The sequence below is a fragment of the Dendropsophus ebraccatus genome, chromosome 7 (genome assembly GCF_027789765.1).
Source record: "Dendropsophus ebraccatus isolate aDenEbr1 chromosome 7, aDenEbr1.pat, whole genome shotgun sequence".
Lineage (NCBI taxonomy): Eukaryota > Metazoa > Chordata > Amphibia > Anura > Hylidae > Dendropsophus > Dendropsophus ebraccatus.
Window position 1 is genome coordinate 146,401,163 of NC_091460.1, and position 19,378 is coordinate 146,420,540.

The following is a 19,378-nucleotide window of genomic DNA, read 5'->3' on the forward strand; positions in this document are numbered from 1 at the left end:
AAATTGCATCAAAAATGGAAATGGTATCAGAACATACTGGAAGTTACCGGACCTGTCACAAAAATTTTGTAATATACTCGCTTCAGTTCTTTTCAAGTTTTCTATGTTTATACATACGGCCAACCTGCTCCATGCCGATATTTGGTCTTTAAAAAAACTAAAACCAAACTCAGGAAGTCCCAGTCCTTTGCGCATTTAAGCAAGGAAAGACCTGTTCATCATGCAGGTTGTATAGCAACTAAGAGTAAATAACTTAGATTATCAGCTCTGCAGCTTACCAGGAGACAACGCTCTTTGTTATGTAACAATTCCGTCAGTATAATGTCACTGTGTAGTTCCAGAGCTTTCTTTGTTGTGTGACAGGAGAGCTGACCATACAATGCGAGCACCCCCAGGATTCTCTGCTACAGAATGTGGACGCATAGATTCTGTATCCATGTGCAGTAAAGGGAGACACCTAGTGGCCACATGTATAATGGTGATTTAAACATAGAAAACATTGAAAAAAAAAAACAGTATAAAGCAAAATTGCTTCCCAAGCCGTTGATTTATTTTAAAAAAATTGCGACAGTGCCTCTTTAATACGCTCAGTCCCTAAAACATTTAATATATTATACTAAATATTAAATGGGAATCTGTCACCAGGTTTATGCTGCCCTGTGAATGCGAATTTAGCATAAAGTACTGACTGAGACTCTGATTCAGGCCCTGGGCCAGTTCACACATGATCTATACTCCACAGTATTCATGTTCTGCGGCTTCCTACCTGCCACTGACTGAATGACATCTTCCTATACTGTGCACTGGCAAATAGCTGTCAATCAGAGGTGGCAGAAGGGGGCAGCAGATCCCGCAGTTCCAGGCATGTTACAATAATGCGCATGTAATATGCTTGTGTGTAACCAAGGCCTTGTGTGTAACCAGGCCTTATCCAGGGGGTTTAAAAAAACATGGCACCATCGTGTCACACTTGTTCTCAGGTTGTGTGTGGTATTACAGCTCAGCTCCATAGAAGTGAATAGAGTGAAGTTGTAATAACAACCAGAGGGTGCAGTGCTGTTCTTGGAAGAAGGCAGCTACTTTATGTTTTGTAATCCTGAATAACCCCTTAAAAGAAATGTAGGCTATGTACTTACAGGATAAAATAAAAAACATAAAAAAAGGAAGCTACACATATTTTGGTATTATTGGAGTACCTAGTGAATTAAAGAGTCCCTGTGACTTAGGAAAACTTTCATCATGTTACATTGGTTGCTGCTTTCTATTTTCTTATAACCTAATTTTTTTAAATATAAAAATCCAAACGTTTAGAATAGGCTTTTATCGTGTGTCAGAGTCCTGACATTTGCAGTTTGCTGCAGCATTTTTTCTGTATGTTAGCCATGGCAGCGTGTAAACATGGCAGTGTGAATAAGGGCCCTATTCCACCGGACGATTATCGTTAGCATAATCGTTAACGATTAACGATCTCAAACGACCGCTATTGCGAAAGACCTGAAAACGTTCACTCATTTCCATGGAACGATAATCGTTACTTATGATCGTAATTGCGATCGTTTCTTCTTCCGTATTTCTTCGCTATTGCGTTCGTATCTATTGCGAACGACCGAACGATGTCTTATTCAATGCGAATGATTTGCGAACGTTTTGCGAACGAGCAACGATAAAAATAGGTCCAGGTCTTATAAAGCGATCAACGATTTCTCGTTCGGTCGTTAATCGTTACTTCATTTCAACCGAACGATTATCGTTTAGATTCGAACGATTTAACGATAATCTGAACGATAATCGTCCGGTGGAATAGGGCCCTAAGTGCGAGTGGAGTGCTGGCGGTGCTTTTTGTGCCCCATGTGTGGGAGGTGGCTGCCTCCTTTTGGTTGCGCACTCCACCCATCTCCAGTGGGGAGTTTAATTGATCCTATATGCCCAGTTAGCAAAGAACAGGGTCCAACCCTCTTTGGGGTCGCCTAAACATGGTAAGTCGGTACATTCTATTTAATCAAATGGTTTGCTAAGAGACCAAAATTGAACAGGTTTTTGTTATATGTACGCTGGCGGGAGTATATGCGGTGAGTCCTGACACTTGCAGGTTGCTGCAGCAAGTTTCTATTTTCTTATGTAATACAGAGATGTCAACAGTTCTGATTCCTAGATATCACTGGGAGCGATAGTGGGCTTCACTTCTTCTTTGGTGGCCTTGTCTGTCCAGCTGCGGTACACAGGCTCCCTAGACTTATAATAGAGCCGGGTCTAGCACATCTAGGTGGAGATCACAGTCAGCTGAAGGGTTAAGCTGCTACTTAAAGGCCGGGTCTGAACACTCTGATCCATCAAACATTTGACATGTCAAACGCTTTTCTAAATGACAGGGACACCTATCTCTGAGTAACTAAGAGAAAGATAAATAATAATATTATTATTATTAATAATAATGGGAGTATTGTTTCCATAAAGTATTACTGGAGCTGTAATAATTGTATAAATGAAGGAGGCGCTCGGGTTCCTGAGCGGACGGCCTGTGTTCCATCACATGGGAGCTATCCAGTAAGAGTGGGGATACCTATGTACTAACATGTCTAATACTCCCCGTCTCAAGGTTAATAGGGCTTATAGGAGATGAAAGTGAGACTATAAGCAGACGGGAGTCGGCCATAAGTAACTGAAATGTTTATGCACCAGGAAAACGAAAGGAGCTGCAACATCAATGCTTCTTCATTCCATTTTGTTCAGCATCAGATTCTTTGGGAAGTGAATGTTCTCCTCTCGGCGGGTGCCATCACGCTTGTTATTTTCCAGAACCGCCTGCACTGATTTACATCTCGACTAAAGTTACATAAATGGAGCTTCTCCGTGACATTGCTCTGTCCCTGTTCTATCTTCCCGCATCTCTCGTCTTTCTCCACCATGTCAGAGGACTCAGCGTCTCCCGGGGATTGTCAGAATCTTAATGTTCAGGAATTTTGTGCATAAGTTGTATTATTTTTATTGGGCTTAAATAGCAATCAGTAAGAAACAATGACCAATACGCAGACTATGCACGTACTATACTGTATTATATAGCAATCAGTAATGAACAATATGAGGACTATGCACGTACTATACTGTATTATATAGCAATCAGTATGGCACAATATGAGGACTATGCACGTACTATACTGTATTATATAGCAATCAGTATGGCACAATATGAGGACTATGCACGTACTATACTGTATTATATAGCAATCAGTATGGCACAATATGAGGACTATGCACGTACTATACTGTATTATATAGCAATCAGTATGGCAGAATATACAATATGAAGACTATGCACGTACTATACTGTATTATATAGCAATCAGTATGGCAGAATATACAATATGAAGACTATGCATTTACTATACTGTATTACCAGCCACTGTAACACACAGCAAATGGAACCACGTATGGCACTGCAGGGGAAACAGAATCTACTATATGTCCCTCCATCTGTAATGTTACAGTGACTACCAGATCCTACCCTGGTAATTGGTTCACCGACACAAGGTTCATACTCAATATTTTGGACTTCATTTTCAGATATAAAACATAGGTTTCTATGGTCGTATTTATAAAACTCATATTTAACTGAAAGAAATGTTCTCAACTTTTTGGCCCTTTTTTGAGCAGTTCCCAGGCACAAAAATAAAATGGCCGCTTTGCAAACCACATATTATTATCATTTTCTGTCATTTCAAAAAATGGCTTGAAAAAAATGAAGCCTTAAAATAGATTGTGTGAACAGGGTCTCATGGAGAACGGAGCTTCCCGGCACTATGCTGCATAAGAATTATTAGTAATAAATGGACAATTACCAATGTGCTCCCGCTACCTGTAATTGGTAAGAAAAAGCAAGGAAGACAATAGTGTGCGACCAACGCAAAGTCCCAGAAGGGTGGGAATAAGAACGAATTGAAAAAAATTCCTTCAGAGTGAAATACAGGAAATATAGAAATATGTAGATATATAAGAAAATATAAGAAATGTTTGTAATGTTTAATATTAAAGTAAAACAAAAAAAAAATTGTAAAATAGAGAAAAATAATAAAATACAAGTTAGAACCATATGTAGCCACACGCAGATAATTCTTAACCATCAGCATTTCTTCTCTGCAGACACCGGATTCACATGCAATAAATGGCAATGCTTTTTTTTTTCCTTAGCCAGCAAGCCGAGCTTTCCTGCTGTTCGCTTACTATTATCTGGGGACTTGCTGATAGGGAAACCTCGCAAACTCTATGATAATGAACTGAAGCTCATCTATTCCCATCCCTGCACATCGGTCAGAGAACACACTATAAGTCACACGACGACTGCTGCTACTTCTGAGGAGGAGAAAACCATATCTCATTGCCCATCATCTTGACTCCTCACACAAGGGAAGAACAGACAATGACAGACAGGGATGAGACGATACTTCCCATGCTCATACAAACCCTAATGTACTGCACACAAATCTATTCATCTCTACAACAACATTTTCACACATACAGAATCCTCTGTACTTTCTCCTTTGTCTATATACAGGGGGGAAAAAACATATAAAACTGGAAGAGATAGAGGAATTAAATAAAGAGAAAAAATAAAAATAATTATATATATATATATATATATATATATATATATATACACATATATATATACATACACACACACAAAACTATAGCTGTACATTATTGTGTAAACGTAAGGCAGGTTTACGAAGGGGGAAAAAAAGATGATTTAGACAATAAAGCGCGTATACCAAGGTTTTAATTCTCTACACAAGAACCCGACTGTTCTGAAAATTTCCCTAGGAAAAAAAAAATGCGTCTCCAGCACATTACTGAGCGCCAATTCATCATACGAGGCCTCGCTCCTGCTCATCAACAAGTCTGAGTGATGAAAAGATCCAATATTATCCTGACAGTGCTTCATGCGCTATTCTCAATCACACATTATTACGGCATCCATATTAATTTTCGGTGACACACGTCCTAGGCCTGTTCAAATTAGGCAAGCCAACGAGGGGGAGTTGATGAAATACCAGCATAGCCACAGCTCATTGCATTCCAATTTGCATGCAAATGGTTTATCAGGAGAATTCCATTCCAGGCAACTGGCAAGTGAAAAACAACAGTAATCTACACTTCAGGGCTACCATACAGAGCTTAATGAATCGCAGAGAGGGGAGAAAGTGACAGACCTATGAGAGGATCGATCTCCACCGGCAGCTGGTACGGCTGGTCCTGCACTGCACCTTGATGGGCTGGAGGGAGGGAAAAATGGGTTAGAACAAGAGCACATCTCCAGGATTAACACAAGTGTACGTGTGCGCCGAAAAGAGACAATAGAGAAGGCAGCAGACACAAAGACGGAAAGGAGGACACCTCCATATACTGTCCACACATAGGGACCATTATTACTATGCACTCATAGACATAAGCAGAAATATATATTATGATCTTCCAAATAATTAATTTATAACTATACAAACCTCCTTATCTGCTGAACTACAAGGGCATAGCCCAGGGGTGGGGCTAAGGCTAGGGTCCAGCTAAAGCTTTGGCTGTCCAGGCATGATGGGAGTTATAGTATTGCAACAGCTAGAGAGCCAAGGTTCCCTGGCCCTGACATAGCATAACCCTGCATGACGGGCAAATAACCATATGCACAGCAACATACCAGCTAGGATGTAACAATACTCAGTATAAAACAACTAATAACCACACACAAGGTCTAGAGCATGAAGGTGGAGTGAAAACTGTAGCATAAGTTAATAACACTGTGCACTAGACATAAACAATATTTAACATTGAATTATAGAGACCAGGCAAAAAGAATACAGACTGATTTACCTAGTAAAAGGCGTGAGAGGGCAATGCATAAGGCAGGAGGCTTTTCATGTGCCCCCTACTCAGACACTGAACCAGGAAGGACATGACATTAGTATTAACTGGAGTCCTTCATTACCTGCACTACCTTAGCGGGAGCACCTCTATAAAGGGGAAAGTGTAAGTTTCTGCATTACTTAAAGCATACCTGTCATGTAAATGTCACTTTTCAGAAATCAATAAGTATCAATAGTACAAGTGATTATAAGAAACTCTGTAATAGGTTTTATAAGGCAAAAGAGTGAGGTTGAGGGGGATGAGTGAGCACGGAGAGGAGAAAAGGCTGCCCTGCACAGCACAACACCCTGCAATCTTCTCTCACCAAGCTCCCAGATAAGCACTGACCTTTCTGACCTGTGAATCCAGCATTTTGTGTGTCCAAACTGTACAGCTGCTTCTCTGCTCTCCCTGCTCACTCATCCCCCTCGGCACCTCCCCCCTCCATAGGTTATAATGGGCTCAGACAAAACTGAGGGGGGGGGTGGAAACTGTTTTTTGAGTACAGAAAGAGGCTTTTTTGCCTAATAAAACCTATTACAGAGTTTCACTTGTACTATTGAATATAATTAAATGACAGCTACACTTTAAAGGGACTGTCTTCTAGTCTATGGGAGCCAGAATGGGAGCCACTCATAGTGAGCAACTTAGTTCTGGCTCAAGGGAAAATTCCTGAACCCTAATCGGAATAAAACAATTGTCCGCCCCACATATGATCAGCCTAATGTAAGAATAATATAACAGTGCACATTTACATTCTCATGTTTTAGAATAATTTCTTCATTTTAAAGACTGAGCAATAATTTTCCGGTGACATTAACCTTGTACTTACCAGGAAGACTGTGCCACTTGTTCACTGCAAATAGCCTGTTAGCAGTGACAGTAATGACTGCAGGACTGGCCAACCCCGGCTGGGTATTCGCTGCAACATGAGTGACGGGTGAGTTGGAGGGGAACTTCAGAACCATAATGACATCGTGCTGAGCTTGATCTGTAAACATCAGCGGAGTCTGCAGGAGGAGATACTGTTGAGTGGGCACAACAAAAACCCAGACAAGCGGAAGAAGGGGACAAGAGTATAAAGACAAATCAAAGGACAAAGGGAAGGGAAACAGGACAAGAAAAGGAAGACCTGATTATAATAGAAAAGCATAGAGCAGCAAACAATGCAAAGCACACCGGCACTAAGGTATGTAAGGGGAAGACCAATAATTATTCAAAATCATACACAATGTAGTTAAAGCACAAGCGTAATCTGACTATAATCTACATGTGTAGTAATCTAATGCTGGTGAATCTTACTGGTGACAATGGAGATGAATAGTGTGGCCATGAATCCGCAAAAGAAGGCCAGAGATCAGCGGACTGCGGTGGGTCTTCCTTCCTGAACCCTCAACTATAGGATAAATCAGGACAGCCATAGACTGGAATTGGAGTTTAACATGCCAGTTATTTAAAGGGTCTTCTCAATCGAGCTAACCCCTGATGAAACATGGCTGCCAGGGCGATCACCCGGCTTCATCCTCCTACCACCCCTGGCAAAAGACGACTGAGGTGAGAAAATATTCTGCCATCAGTGACTGATGAAGCGGAAATGTCCATTTAGATGAACAGTAATACCGGGATGGAAGAGAGCTGGGGAGCCCATATACATGAAAGAAATCTATAGATCAGCAATAGTGCAGTCTGATCCTGCTAAAAGTTACTGAAGGGTGATGAATCCATGGAGAAACTATCACCACCAAAACCGCAAAGAGTTTCCCCCTAACAAACAAAAGTGCAGAATTCTAAAGAGAGAAGATGCTTAGTTGCACTAACACTATAGTAAATGGAGAAAGTAATTCCCTGTCTTACTTAAAGTAATTGCTGTGGTCGAACAGGTGAACTAGGTGAGAGCCCAGGGCTGCAGAGCATCTAGAGGTCCTATGATGTGAGATCACAACCCTGTGCGGCTACGTCACACCTGATGCTAGTGAGTGAGCGCACACTGCTACCCTGGTTCTTAAACTCATCCAAATGCAAACTATGTATTTGCAACCATTTGTTTGTGTAAAGCCAAGCTGCCACCTACCACACACTTGTATATTACTTCAGCCTCTATGTATTGCATTAGGTCATAACCCAGGGACTCTCATTACCATATTGGTTATTTCATAGGCCTTTCTGTTGTTCTTCCCTCCTGTTTTTGGATGTTTACCATGTACTTAGCACTGTAGCACTATATTAGAGGTGGTTGGTATCCATTGGAGAGTACTTTGATGACATACTGTTGCAGAGATACTTGGATCTACAATGGGTTAACTAGATTTTCAGTTTGTTCCTGGTGTTGAGACCTTATTTTGGCTGTACCACATTGCCCATTTTGGGCGTTTTTAATCATATAGTCTTTTTTTGTGCTAAATAATAGGTATTAATTATAATTGCCTTACCCATAATATTTTTCTGCGTTTACACACCACTAATTACCCACCGGGACACTAACACAGTGCAGATACTGTTGGTGTCACTCTGTGGCTGCACTGCTCTGCGATGCCCCCGCCTGAGCTTTCCCCCTCTGCATTGTCTTAGTCAAAATCAGAAATGGAAACAACAAAGAAAAACTATAGTGGAAAGCTTTTTCCCTTTTCTGTGTTTTCACACACAGTAAAATAAATGTAAAGGAGGTCAAAATACAGCCGTATTTTCAATGCTATAATATGATCTATTGAAGTCAATGGGAAGCAAGACGGCAGGTCACTCACTGCATACAACAATGGCTGAAACTGATTACTATTGTCCAAAGGCCCCGTTCCCACTGAGCAAAACTAGCGGAATTCTGCAGCGGAATTGTCCGCCGTGGAATGCAGTTAGCCTCCCGCTCATAATGGGAGTCTATGGGAGGAGCGCTCCTGCCCTGTCCGCGCTGAAGAATGAACATGTTCTGCAATTCTGCTAGTTTTGCTCAGTGGGAACGGAGCCAAATACTGAACATGCTTATTATTTATCACCTGCTTTTACTGAATGCTGCATTTTTTTCACTTAATCACATTTACCCTTTATTTTACTGTGTGTGAACATAGTCTAAAAGTATCAGCAACATCCATAGTCTATAAGATAAGTAGAAGTGGCACTCACCCATCCAAGTACAACAATGCTTTATAGCAGAGAATCTAGGACAGCACAGCAAGTACGCTGCGCAGAAAGAGCAATGCACGTTTCGTACCTTATAGACTATAGATGTTGGGGTTACTTCATGTCTTGGCGGAGCACCACCAGGGTATAAGAGACCCCGATTCTGGACTATTTTGCCGTTTATGCCACGTAGCGGTGCCAGCGGCCTTTCCATTGGATTGATAGTCTAAGAGTGTGCTTTTTTTGATTTCCTCACCAGAATAGTGACATTTTAATCAAGAATATCTTTTTCCGACCTCACGCTGAAGAACACCACTTAAAATGTAGTATATCCAACACGCCATAGAGACAAAAGAAGGAATTAGAAAAATAGGCAGCAACAATAATGAAATAATAATGAACCGGAATAAAAAGCAATATCCCAGACTGAGATTATACAGAGTTTTTTTTGTATTAAAAAGCTATTAAAACTGCATTTGCATTTTTATTATCAGCCCTTTTTAAAAAGTTATTAAGAGTACTTACAAAAACATATTGCACCGTGAATCCCTGTTTGTAGTCTTTGCACAAAGGTGTAAATAAAAGCAACTAATAAGCCATCTAGACACCCTTCTGAGCAAGTGGCTAAAAGCCAATCAATATTATGAGTTAATTCTCCCTGGATGCTCATTCAATTAAAGGTGTCAGTAATGCCTCATCTGATGTGGCCTCAATTAAATCCAGCTATCTGATAGTGTGAGGGCACAGGGGGATTCAACAGCAGACAAATAGGCGGCCTTCATGTGGCTGCTAATTACTACACCTGGCGTATATTATGGCTGCCGCACTTAACGCAGCACAAGATGGCTCGCCCAAGAAAAATGAGCACAAAATAGCCCAGAGGAAAAAGGAAACACATTACCGGCTCGTATCAAATGGCTGCCGAGAACACAATGCAACGCCGCTCTGTTTACCCACTTTATAGCTATTGTTATTTTATACTCCCAGATCTTTTTATTCATTCGCATCACACACAGTAATACATTTATTATTGGTATTACAGGGAATTATGCAACAATCAATTGTTATTCCTTACCCGCAGGATTGTTGGGGGTTCAAGAACAGACAATTGTCTCCTGAATGAGGTGATGGTGAGCAGGGACTGGCAGCGCTCCACACATTATCCATGCACGGAGATCGGCAATGTCAGAGAATGACTACAGCCCTGGTCCCGCATACGCCGTGTATTCCAGGTTACACATCGCCTTTGTTCTCTAGATCCCTACTTATCCCTTATCCTCTGACTACATTGAGCTTATGGGACATTACATTGAGCGTGGACTACAACTAGGTAACTAGGTGTTTTTTTTTGGGTTTTTTTACACCAAAATTGGCACATGGAGTTTTTTTGGCTCAAAAATGCTAAGACCAGATGTTAGAGGAGAGTCAGATGGGAAACATGAAACACAATACCCACAAAGTTTTAGGGTTTGGCTTTTTTTCAGGGCACTTTGGCGTTTTTCAGCTCTCTTGTAAGATCGCAACAGGCTGTGTGTTTGGGCGTCCCCCCCCCCCCCCACACACACACACACACACACAAGAAACATGTTCTTCTTCATACACTTCTAGAGGGGGTAAAAATACCAGAAAAAAACTATAGGTGTTGTCCGGGAGGCAGAAGATGGTTGAAGTCCCAATCACCAAGAACAGGCAAAGCCAAAGTGATTATATCACTGTTTCCATTGTTTTACTTTTATTATTTAAGAACAGATGAGATGCCAATAAGGGGGAGGAAAAGCTAGTCACCGCCACCAAACAAAAGGAAAAAACAGCTCAGAATGAGACGTGAGAGCAACGTCTAAGCCTAAGATGTTTGGAACCGTTTGCTTTTAGACTAATTTTATAGAATTGCAGCATGGTGATGGACAGACCCACAGAGCTTTAGACTCCCCCAGATGGGCTAACAGACACCATGAACAATAATGGGTACTGTAATAATTACCAGAAATGACTGGCGAAGGGTTAAACAGAAACGGACATCGATTCAAACGAGTTTAATGAAACAAAACTCAAAGCTTTGAGTAAAGAAGTAAAGAAAAGTGAGCGAGTATGGCATCCGGCCAACGCGTGTAAATGTGTCAACTACTCATAATCCTCTACGCACCACCCAGGAATTTAAGCCTAGCCATTCTGAGCCAAGAAAGACATAATTGCCTGCTAAATTTGTCCTATTTAACCATAATTTCCCCAAATTTATGTCAACCAGAAAGCTGCACAATATCCCAAAATTACCCCTTGTTCATATAACCTTTGTGCAAAGCAATGTTGTCATACAATCTACAAACTGGATTTTAAGACCGTTCTAATTTACTATAATAAGAAAAAGATTACTACAGATTTTAAGCAGCATTGTTTGGTTTATAGGGTGAGCACCACTTAAATGTATAGCACCAATGCTTAGCTTGCCATGAACTACTGCAGTTTCCCCTGCAAGAACACTCAAAAAAACATATGACTACATACATAGATTTACAGGGTACCCCACTGTTCTCTTGTTTTACCTTCTAGGAGAAAAAAACTCTGACGCTTGGCACCCAATGGAGCACCATAGCTGCCTTGTATCCTGTGCTGAATGTGTTCTGTGTCAGATCCAAATGGCATCTGAGACTGCATGTAGGCTCCATACCAAACGCTCTCATAAGACAACTAAAGACGGCGTTCGAGAATAAAAACACACCGGTTAACACTTTGCTGGGTGATGGTCGGCCAAGGCATTTAACCGTAACTTGGAAACCAACCGGCATGAACGGTGTCTATTCATTAACTAGGGTGTGCCACCGGTGGACTCCCATGGTGTACACTCGACGTGTTCCCTATGCCTATTAGGTAGGTAAACTCAGCCCGCTGTGACTTAAAACAGATTACTCTTATTTCTGAATACTCATGTTGACTTTATTTTATTTATTTAATTATTTTTTTAAAAAAATTTGGGGATTTTTTTTTTTTTAAACAAGATAGTATCTAGGAAAGAAAGGGAGGGTGGGAAAACCAACTCCTATGGAGGTCAGTGGAAACTGAAAACGTTACTCTCATTGGCCAAAACCCCAGAAACCCCAGAGATGGGCTAGGACAAAGACAAGGAAGGAGGAACATGGATACAAAAGTTTTAACTCATTTCTGGCAGCATACGAATGCAAGATACTTAAACTCCATAGAGACTGCCATAGACACAGTCAGTGTTTACCCTGCGTACCCTATACAGATGGGTGCCCTCCAGGGATCTCACTGACTTTTAGTAATGTCCATCCGGTTCTGATTTAGTCTGTTTTGATGGCAAATGGCGTAAAATCTGGACATGTAAAACTTTCCATGGACCATTTCAATGGCCATAAAACGGTATCATACCATACCACCACAATAAGTGCTGGATATAACACGGAAGAATATGTAGAAATGTGAAGGCTACTGATCTACCTTGAAACTTAGTTATCTGTTCTGTCTATACAAAATAAGATGTACATAATAAGAACCTTTGTACTATTACACTGGACCCCTTCACATTTGCCTCTATTGTTTTACATAGTTTTAGTGAGATTCAATACTGTAGAAATAACTAAACAATATACTTACCACTTGCATAGCTGAACTCCTGGGAGGATGCGGCTCTATTAACAGCTGCGATGGGGTCTGTCCAAAGCTGCGGATCTGAGCCTCCACACCCTGGAAAATAGCAAAGGTGGATTAATAAAAGGTGCTAAATATGAACTAAAGAGAGATGCATCAACACCTGAAGAAAACGTTGGCTGTAATGGTATGCATGAGTGGCCCTATATAATCTCTGCGGGGGGAACGTCCTATACTTGGCACTGGCATTTATGGTGAAGTCATTTTTAAAGAGTATAGATGTTATTTCCATGAGAAAGACTGCAAAACGTTTCCACGCTGCCTCGTGATAATAACCAGAAACATGCAATGCTATAACAATCCGAGATCACACACTTCAGTTGTTTGGCGGATCATTAGCCCCGGCATGCACGGCTTCTCTTACCGTACAGATAAACTCTATCACAACGGTCTAGAAAGAAAAACACCTTTACAGTCTCATTAAAACTGTTCTCCGGCCACAAAAATGCCACAAAGTAAGGATTCTACTAGTAAAACATTGGATTAGTAACCATAGCTTACAAGCACAAATGTGTTTTTTGGGGAGTGGACAGCATATAGGAACCTGAATCCACATGGACTTTTTTTTCTTTTCTTTTTTTTTGCTTCATTCTGAGGGATTAGATTACATGCTGCCCATACAAGTCTATGGGATGGAGAATGGCAACAAGTGAGATTCAAAGAGGACTAACTGGTAAAAGCTAGAAGTAAACAGAGCCCTCCATCTGAATGTGGACAGCAATGCTGGACCTCTACTAGACTGCAAACATCCAGATATCTCAATCAGTGGATCACAGGTACCGGCAGTATTATTGACGCTAAATTATCCCGCCAGCATAAACTAGCCATGAGGTCGAGCACGGCCTGTATAGTACATGAAAATGTCTATCAGAAAGTACAGGCCACTACATAATTACACGTAGCTTTAGAGGAATGGGTTGCACAGATAAGAGGGGTTTCATCCTTTCAGATTTCTTCAGTAATATTAGGTTTGGCCTTTTAGTTATAAAGAAAGAACCTGACAACCCTGTAATCGATTCCTAGTTGTGGGTGATGGTCCCAGGTAGACGTATATACACCCAGCTCATGGCTGTAGGCTCCTGCACATATGGATGCACTTAGAGGAAATACATAGTTGTGCAATGTCTCCTCCGCAGACACAAATTCAAAATTGCTTTTTTTCACGACTGTCTGATGAAACTAAGGTTGTGAATAGAGAAATAAAAGCAGACCAACCATAATAGGAAAGGGCAAGATGCCGTGTGTAGACGTTTTATGGGCAATCTAATCCATAAAAGCTTTGGGACTCCTCATACATTGAAAATAACCGTTAAACAGTAAAATCTCTAATACGAGGTACAACAATAAAATGCATAATTAACTTGCTAACTCATAACTTTTCAGCTGGAGTTGGATTACTCGGAATACTTGGAATCCCAGAAAAGAAAACTTTAATGGCACATAGTCTTATATACGTCTAAGAGGAGACATATAGGTTTATTTGCTAGCCCTATTCCTACAATGTACGATCATAGAACAGTACCCCACAATATAACAGGGGCCCCTTCCCCCCGACATACACTCTGTTTTGCCATGATCACCTCCCCAGGCTTATTTTTTGCTTAGTTATTTTTTGGGAGGAAGATCAACAAAAAAAAGCAATCAGCAGCAGTAGTCGGGATAAAAAATAAAATAATTTTACTGATCAGGTAGTAACAGACGTGGCGATGCTGAATATGTGTGTTTTTATTTTTTTTAATGTTTCATTTATAAAAAGAAGGGGAAAAGTGTTGCTTATTTTATGGGGGAATGGGGGGTTATTGCATTTTATTTTATGTACAGTTTATTCTTTTTACTTTTTCATGTCCCATAAGGGAACTTTTCCAGTGATCATCAGATCTAGTGATCTAGTGCAGAGTATTACAGCATGTATTAAGCCTGTCAGCGTTATGCTGACAGGCAATGTACCCAGCCATGCTGCAGACCCCCCCCCCGGCTGCCATGGAGACCTATTGGTACAGTGTCGGACTGGGGTATCTTGAGCCCACCAAAGAAAATAATCCTGGGGGCCCATCAATGAAGAACCAGTAAGAAACAACAACATGTTAGTCGGTGTTTGTGCAGGTTCTAAAGCAGGGGGCCCACCGGAGGATCCTCTGGTGGGCCAGTCCGACACTGTATTGGTATCAGAGATCTTGTCATCCGAATGCTGATAGGGTGTTACAATGCAGTAGGCTATATACCAGGAACAGAGGTTTTTCCATTGCTGGAAGATACAGCTGGGGCCCGGCTGTCATACTGATAGTCAATCTCCTGCGATCTCTCCACTGCCGTATTTTAGTCCTGCTGTAAAAAGGCAGTGGATTACAAGAAGGACCCTTAATGACTGCTGTGTTAAAATCATATGATCTGTATTTTCATACGAACATTCAAGGTAGCAAAAATGTCTGAAGTCAGGCTAAAAGATTGGCTGATGTTAGACAAATCAATATTTAAAGGGGAAGACCATTGCGGGGAAAAAAAATTATTCCAGGCTTATTCCAGTTTATCATTACCCGTGACGGTGCCCACGTAGTGCCATGTCCTGCTCCAGGACCCCAGCCGGCAGTCGTCTTAGCTCCCCTTCGGCTACATCATGACCCGGTTGACGGATGCCAGTGAGTGACACTGCTGTAGTCACTTATTGGCTGAACGAGCTAAATCCCACCCGCTTGTGATGTTAAACCCGGGTCATGACATATCCGGAAACAGGGAGAAGAGGACACCCAGCGGGGTAAGGGAACACAGTGCCCCCCCCCCCGCCTGACTTCCTTGGGTTGATCCTCCTTTTCCATTGTCAATTATATAAAGCAATGTGATGATCGCTCCCTCTATTTATAGATGATCCCAGGCCTGGTCACTTTGGTCTTCATGAATTAATCTTTTAAGAATCTACTTATTTCCTCTAGAGCCAATAACATTATTACATGGGAAAACGTTACAGTCCGGAGCAGAAACGGACGGCTTCTTCCATTAGTCTTTTCTAATAGCTTATACATGCCACGTATGTTAACCCCTTAAAAACTATGGCTGCTGTAGATGAGTGCACGCTAAGGATGTACAACAATGAGACATTCCAATGTCTAGATAGAATACTGGTAAAGACCTGCCTTGCTCTTGACTCTTACATCTGTTGGCCGACTGAAATATAATCCTGACTGCCAATCTGAGACAAACCAGCTAGTCAAAGCAGACGCAAGCAACAGAAACAAATGTCAGTCAATGGCATTCAGAGGCAGCGAGTTCATGGAGAATTTCAAACAGTATCTACGTCTTTAAGTTTGATATGCTCGTACAAAACACCTACTGTACTGCTCTGTCTACTGGACGCACAATGATAATGGAAGACCAGAATGCAGAACGCGAGATAGCATGGCGCTCTACAGAGATGACCAATACCCATACTTTGTACTCAATAAAACAGAAATTAAATTCGACTATTACTTGTGCTATGTATTGTACCCTAGACCACTAGATTGCCTAATCCTACCACAATTTACTGTACTGCATCTTCTTACCAAACCCAAAGGGCAATTTTCATTAGATGTCTTTGTATTGTTAACAATATTGTCATTGTCCTTGATTAGAACATGAATAATATAATACATAGAATTTCAGGAACCATCTTCCCGGCTCCTGATCTTCGATGAACTCCACATCTGAATAGGGGTGATGCGCATAAAGGCCAAGGGGCTAAGAGGTGAGCAGCATTGCTTCTACCTTTGGGCCCTATTTCCATTCGGCCGATTATCGCTCAGTGAAATAGAGAGAACGATCAGCCGATGATCATGTCATCGGCTGATCGTTCATTTAGGGCCAGACCTAAAATCCTCGTTCCCCCACCACGCATCCCTACGGTTGAATAGCGGTGCGCGGCGGGTGACCGACGATTTGAGAAGCAGCAGCAGCATACATTACCTGTCAGGTCTTCTGCTCCGTTCTGTCTTCCTCCCCGGGTCCCGCGCGCTCTGGCTTCAGAATGGCTTGTCAGCTGACGGAGCGATCAGCCAATCACAGGCCGGGACCCCCACGGCCTGTGACTGGCTGAGTGGCCTGTCAGCTGACAGGCCATTCTGAAGCCAGAGCGCGCGGGACCCGGGGAGGAGGACGGAGCGGAGCAGAAGACCTGACAGGTAATGTATGCTGCAAGGACATCGGTAACGATATCCCTGCAGCCCTCACTCAACGATCATCGGGCCGTGGAATAGGCCCAGTAAACGAGCGGCGATCTAGCAGATTGGCGCTCGTTTACATCGTTGATCGGGCCCTGCTCGGCCCGTGAAATAGTACCCTTTCTCCCTTGTACCTGGGGCCATAGACAAGGCGTCTAGGCCTTTTTTTTCTCTGTATTTTTCACTTTATGATGGGGAAACACTTTTAAGCTATGTTCCCACACAGTATTTTGCTCAGTAATTTGCAACCAACTTATTGGATGGACGTCACTTAACAGCAATTATTTGTCAGCAAATGGCAGCCATCCACTAAATTTCAACAGTGTGTCAACATAGCCTCTAACTATATAAACAGACTGTATATATTTGGAGTTGCCCATTACATGCTACATTTTGGAGAATGGTTTCCTTCTTCATGAACTAGAGGCTATATTACAACTTTAACCTGCTTAAAGTGAATCTGTCTTTGCCCCCAGCTCCCCAAACAGCTCTGAACCACTGGCGCAATAATTCTAACACATACTAAACAGTGTACAGCAGTAACTTTATAAGTTGGCTCTGTGCCTTTATTTTAGCAAAAATTTTATTTGTTGAATAGTGTCAAAGGGGCGTGGTCTAGGGGGCCCATGCGCTAGGAACGCAGCACCTCTTTGTTATGCACCCCGGCCTTTGAACGCCACCCTGCATTGTTGACTGTTCACAGGACTCAGAGCCCTGCCCACATGCCGGTGTTGTTCAGAGCATTAGCGACGTAGGGATAAAAGTCACTGGACCGTATCACAAAATACTCTTAGCAAAATATAGGGCTGTTATAACTGTTGAACGCTTCTGTGAAACATGGAGAGGGTTAGGTAAAAACGCATAACTGATAGCATACAAGAAAAGTATCATCAGGTTTTGTTCAACATCAAACCTCAAAGATTTCCATATCACAGCCCTACACATCGGTTTCTATGTTGTATTTCACCAGTCAAACATCTATGGAAGAAAAATTGTGTAATATATTTCCTTAAGCATTTAACCAATGTTAACAATTCTATAAAGACTGATGTTGTTTATATTCGTGAGAAAGATTAACGGCAAACCCGTGTTCTGGAGTCATGTTGGGACTGAAATAACCTTCAAATTCTTATGCAAAACTATTTCAAGGAGGAACAGAAAGAAAACTGTATATTTTACATAAACTGAAGCCTGATGTCTCCACATAACGGACAGAACAGTGATTCCTGGCTGCACGCTCACATACAAATAGCACGGCCTGGTTATAAACAGGAAGAAAATACTTACATTTACGCTTGGTTCACATGTAGTATTCTGCTCAGTATTTGGTTGTCATTTTGAATAGTATTTTTACCAAATCCAGGAGTACAAATATTTCCAATATAATTTTATTCAGTCTTGGTTTCACTCCTGGTTTTGATAAAACTACAGACCAAAATGAAGCCTAAAATAAGATTCAAACCACTGCGTCTGAACCCAGCCTCCTGCGACCAAAACCCAGAAAATTCAAGTGTGACCAAAGAATGCTCCATACTAAGGGTCCTATCACAGGGGGCGAATATATGCCAAATTAGGCAGAATCAGGCAGATATTGATCCGTGTAATATTGACAATGATCAGTCTTTCAACATGTAGAAAAAATATGGGTGAAAGGGTAAAGAAAATGATAAAGATGTATACATACCTGTCCACGCTCCCTGGTGTCTTCCTAAGCTTCTCTCTGTATTCCCAAATCACTACATCTGGTACTGACACTTCTGAACCCGCCTCCGCAGTGACAAGCCGCTCAGCCAATCATTGGCTCAGGGCCCTTTTACACAGAAAGATTATCTGACAGATTATCTGCCAAAGATTTGAAGCCAAAACCAGGAACAGACTATAAACAGAGATCAGGTCATACATGAAAGCCTGAGATTTCTCCTCTTTTCAAATCCATTCCATGGCTTTGGCTTCAAATCTTTGACAGATAATCTGTCAGATAATCTTTCTGTGTAAAAGGGCCCTCAAACAGGACGGTTTCATGGCCAGTAATTGCCTGAGTAGCCTTTCCTGGGTTCATAGGTCTCAGCAGTGGCTGCAGTGAGCGCCAAATGAAAAAAAAAGTCAGGAGGCCATCAGGGAGTAGGACGGGTAAGTATACATCTTTACTATTTTCTATACCAGCCAGAATACCCTAGCAAGGACTGCACAGACATCATTAAAGATGTCTGTCCAGCCCTTGCCGCAGTAATTGAGCTGTCCAATAGGCTCTATAAGCAAGCGATGATCTAGCAGATCACTTACATAGCATAATACAGCCCTAACTCATCATACTTTTGAAGGTTTAAGAGAAACTGACTTGAAGAAGGGATCGATCATATCTTAATGTTAAAGTTTTGGCTTAAGATTAGCTCCATGATTGTGGTATCAACAATCTGTCTTTGTCTGTCTAGAGGAACTGCCATAGAGCCTTGTCTTCTGTCAAGGGAAACAAGGATTGGACAGGTTGCAGTTTTACCCGTCCATTCCTATTGTTTCACAAC

General features: G+C 41.6%; 1 protein-coding gene across 4 annotated transcripts in view; it reads right to left on the reverse strand.

Moving 5' to 3' along the window:
- Positions 1-19,378, reverse strand: part of LRBA (LPS responsive beige-like anchor protein) — a 384,885-nt gene that overhangs the window by 50,770 nt on the left and 314,737 nt on the right. For 3 of the 4 annotated variants that reach the window (XM_069978673.1, XM_069978676.1, XM_069978675.1), the window contains 3 exons: positions 12,613-12,702; positions 6,725-6,902; positions 5,208-5,270 (listed from right to left, as the gene is read on the reverse strand). In XM_069978673.1, the coding sequence (XP_069834774.1) occupies positions 5,208-5,270; positions 6,725-6,902; positions 12,613-12,702 (331 nt within the window). Of the gene's footprint in view, positions 1-4,756; positions 5,121-5,207; positions 5,271-6,724; positions 6,903-12,612; positions 12,703-19,378 lie in introns of those variants that run through there. The other variant, XM_069978674.1, reaches the window with a different exon arrangement.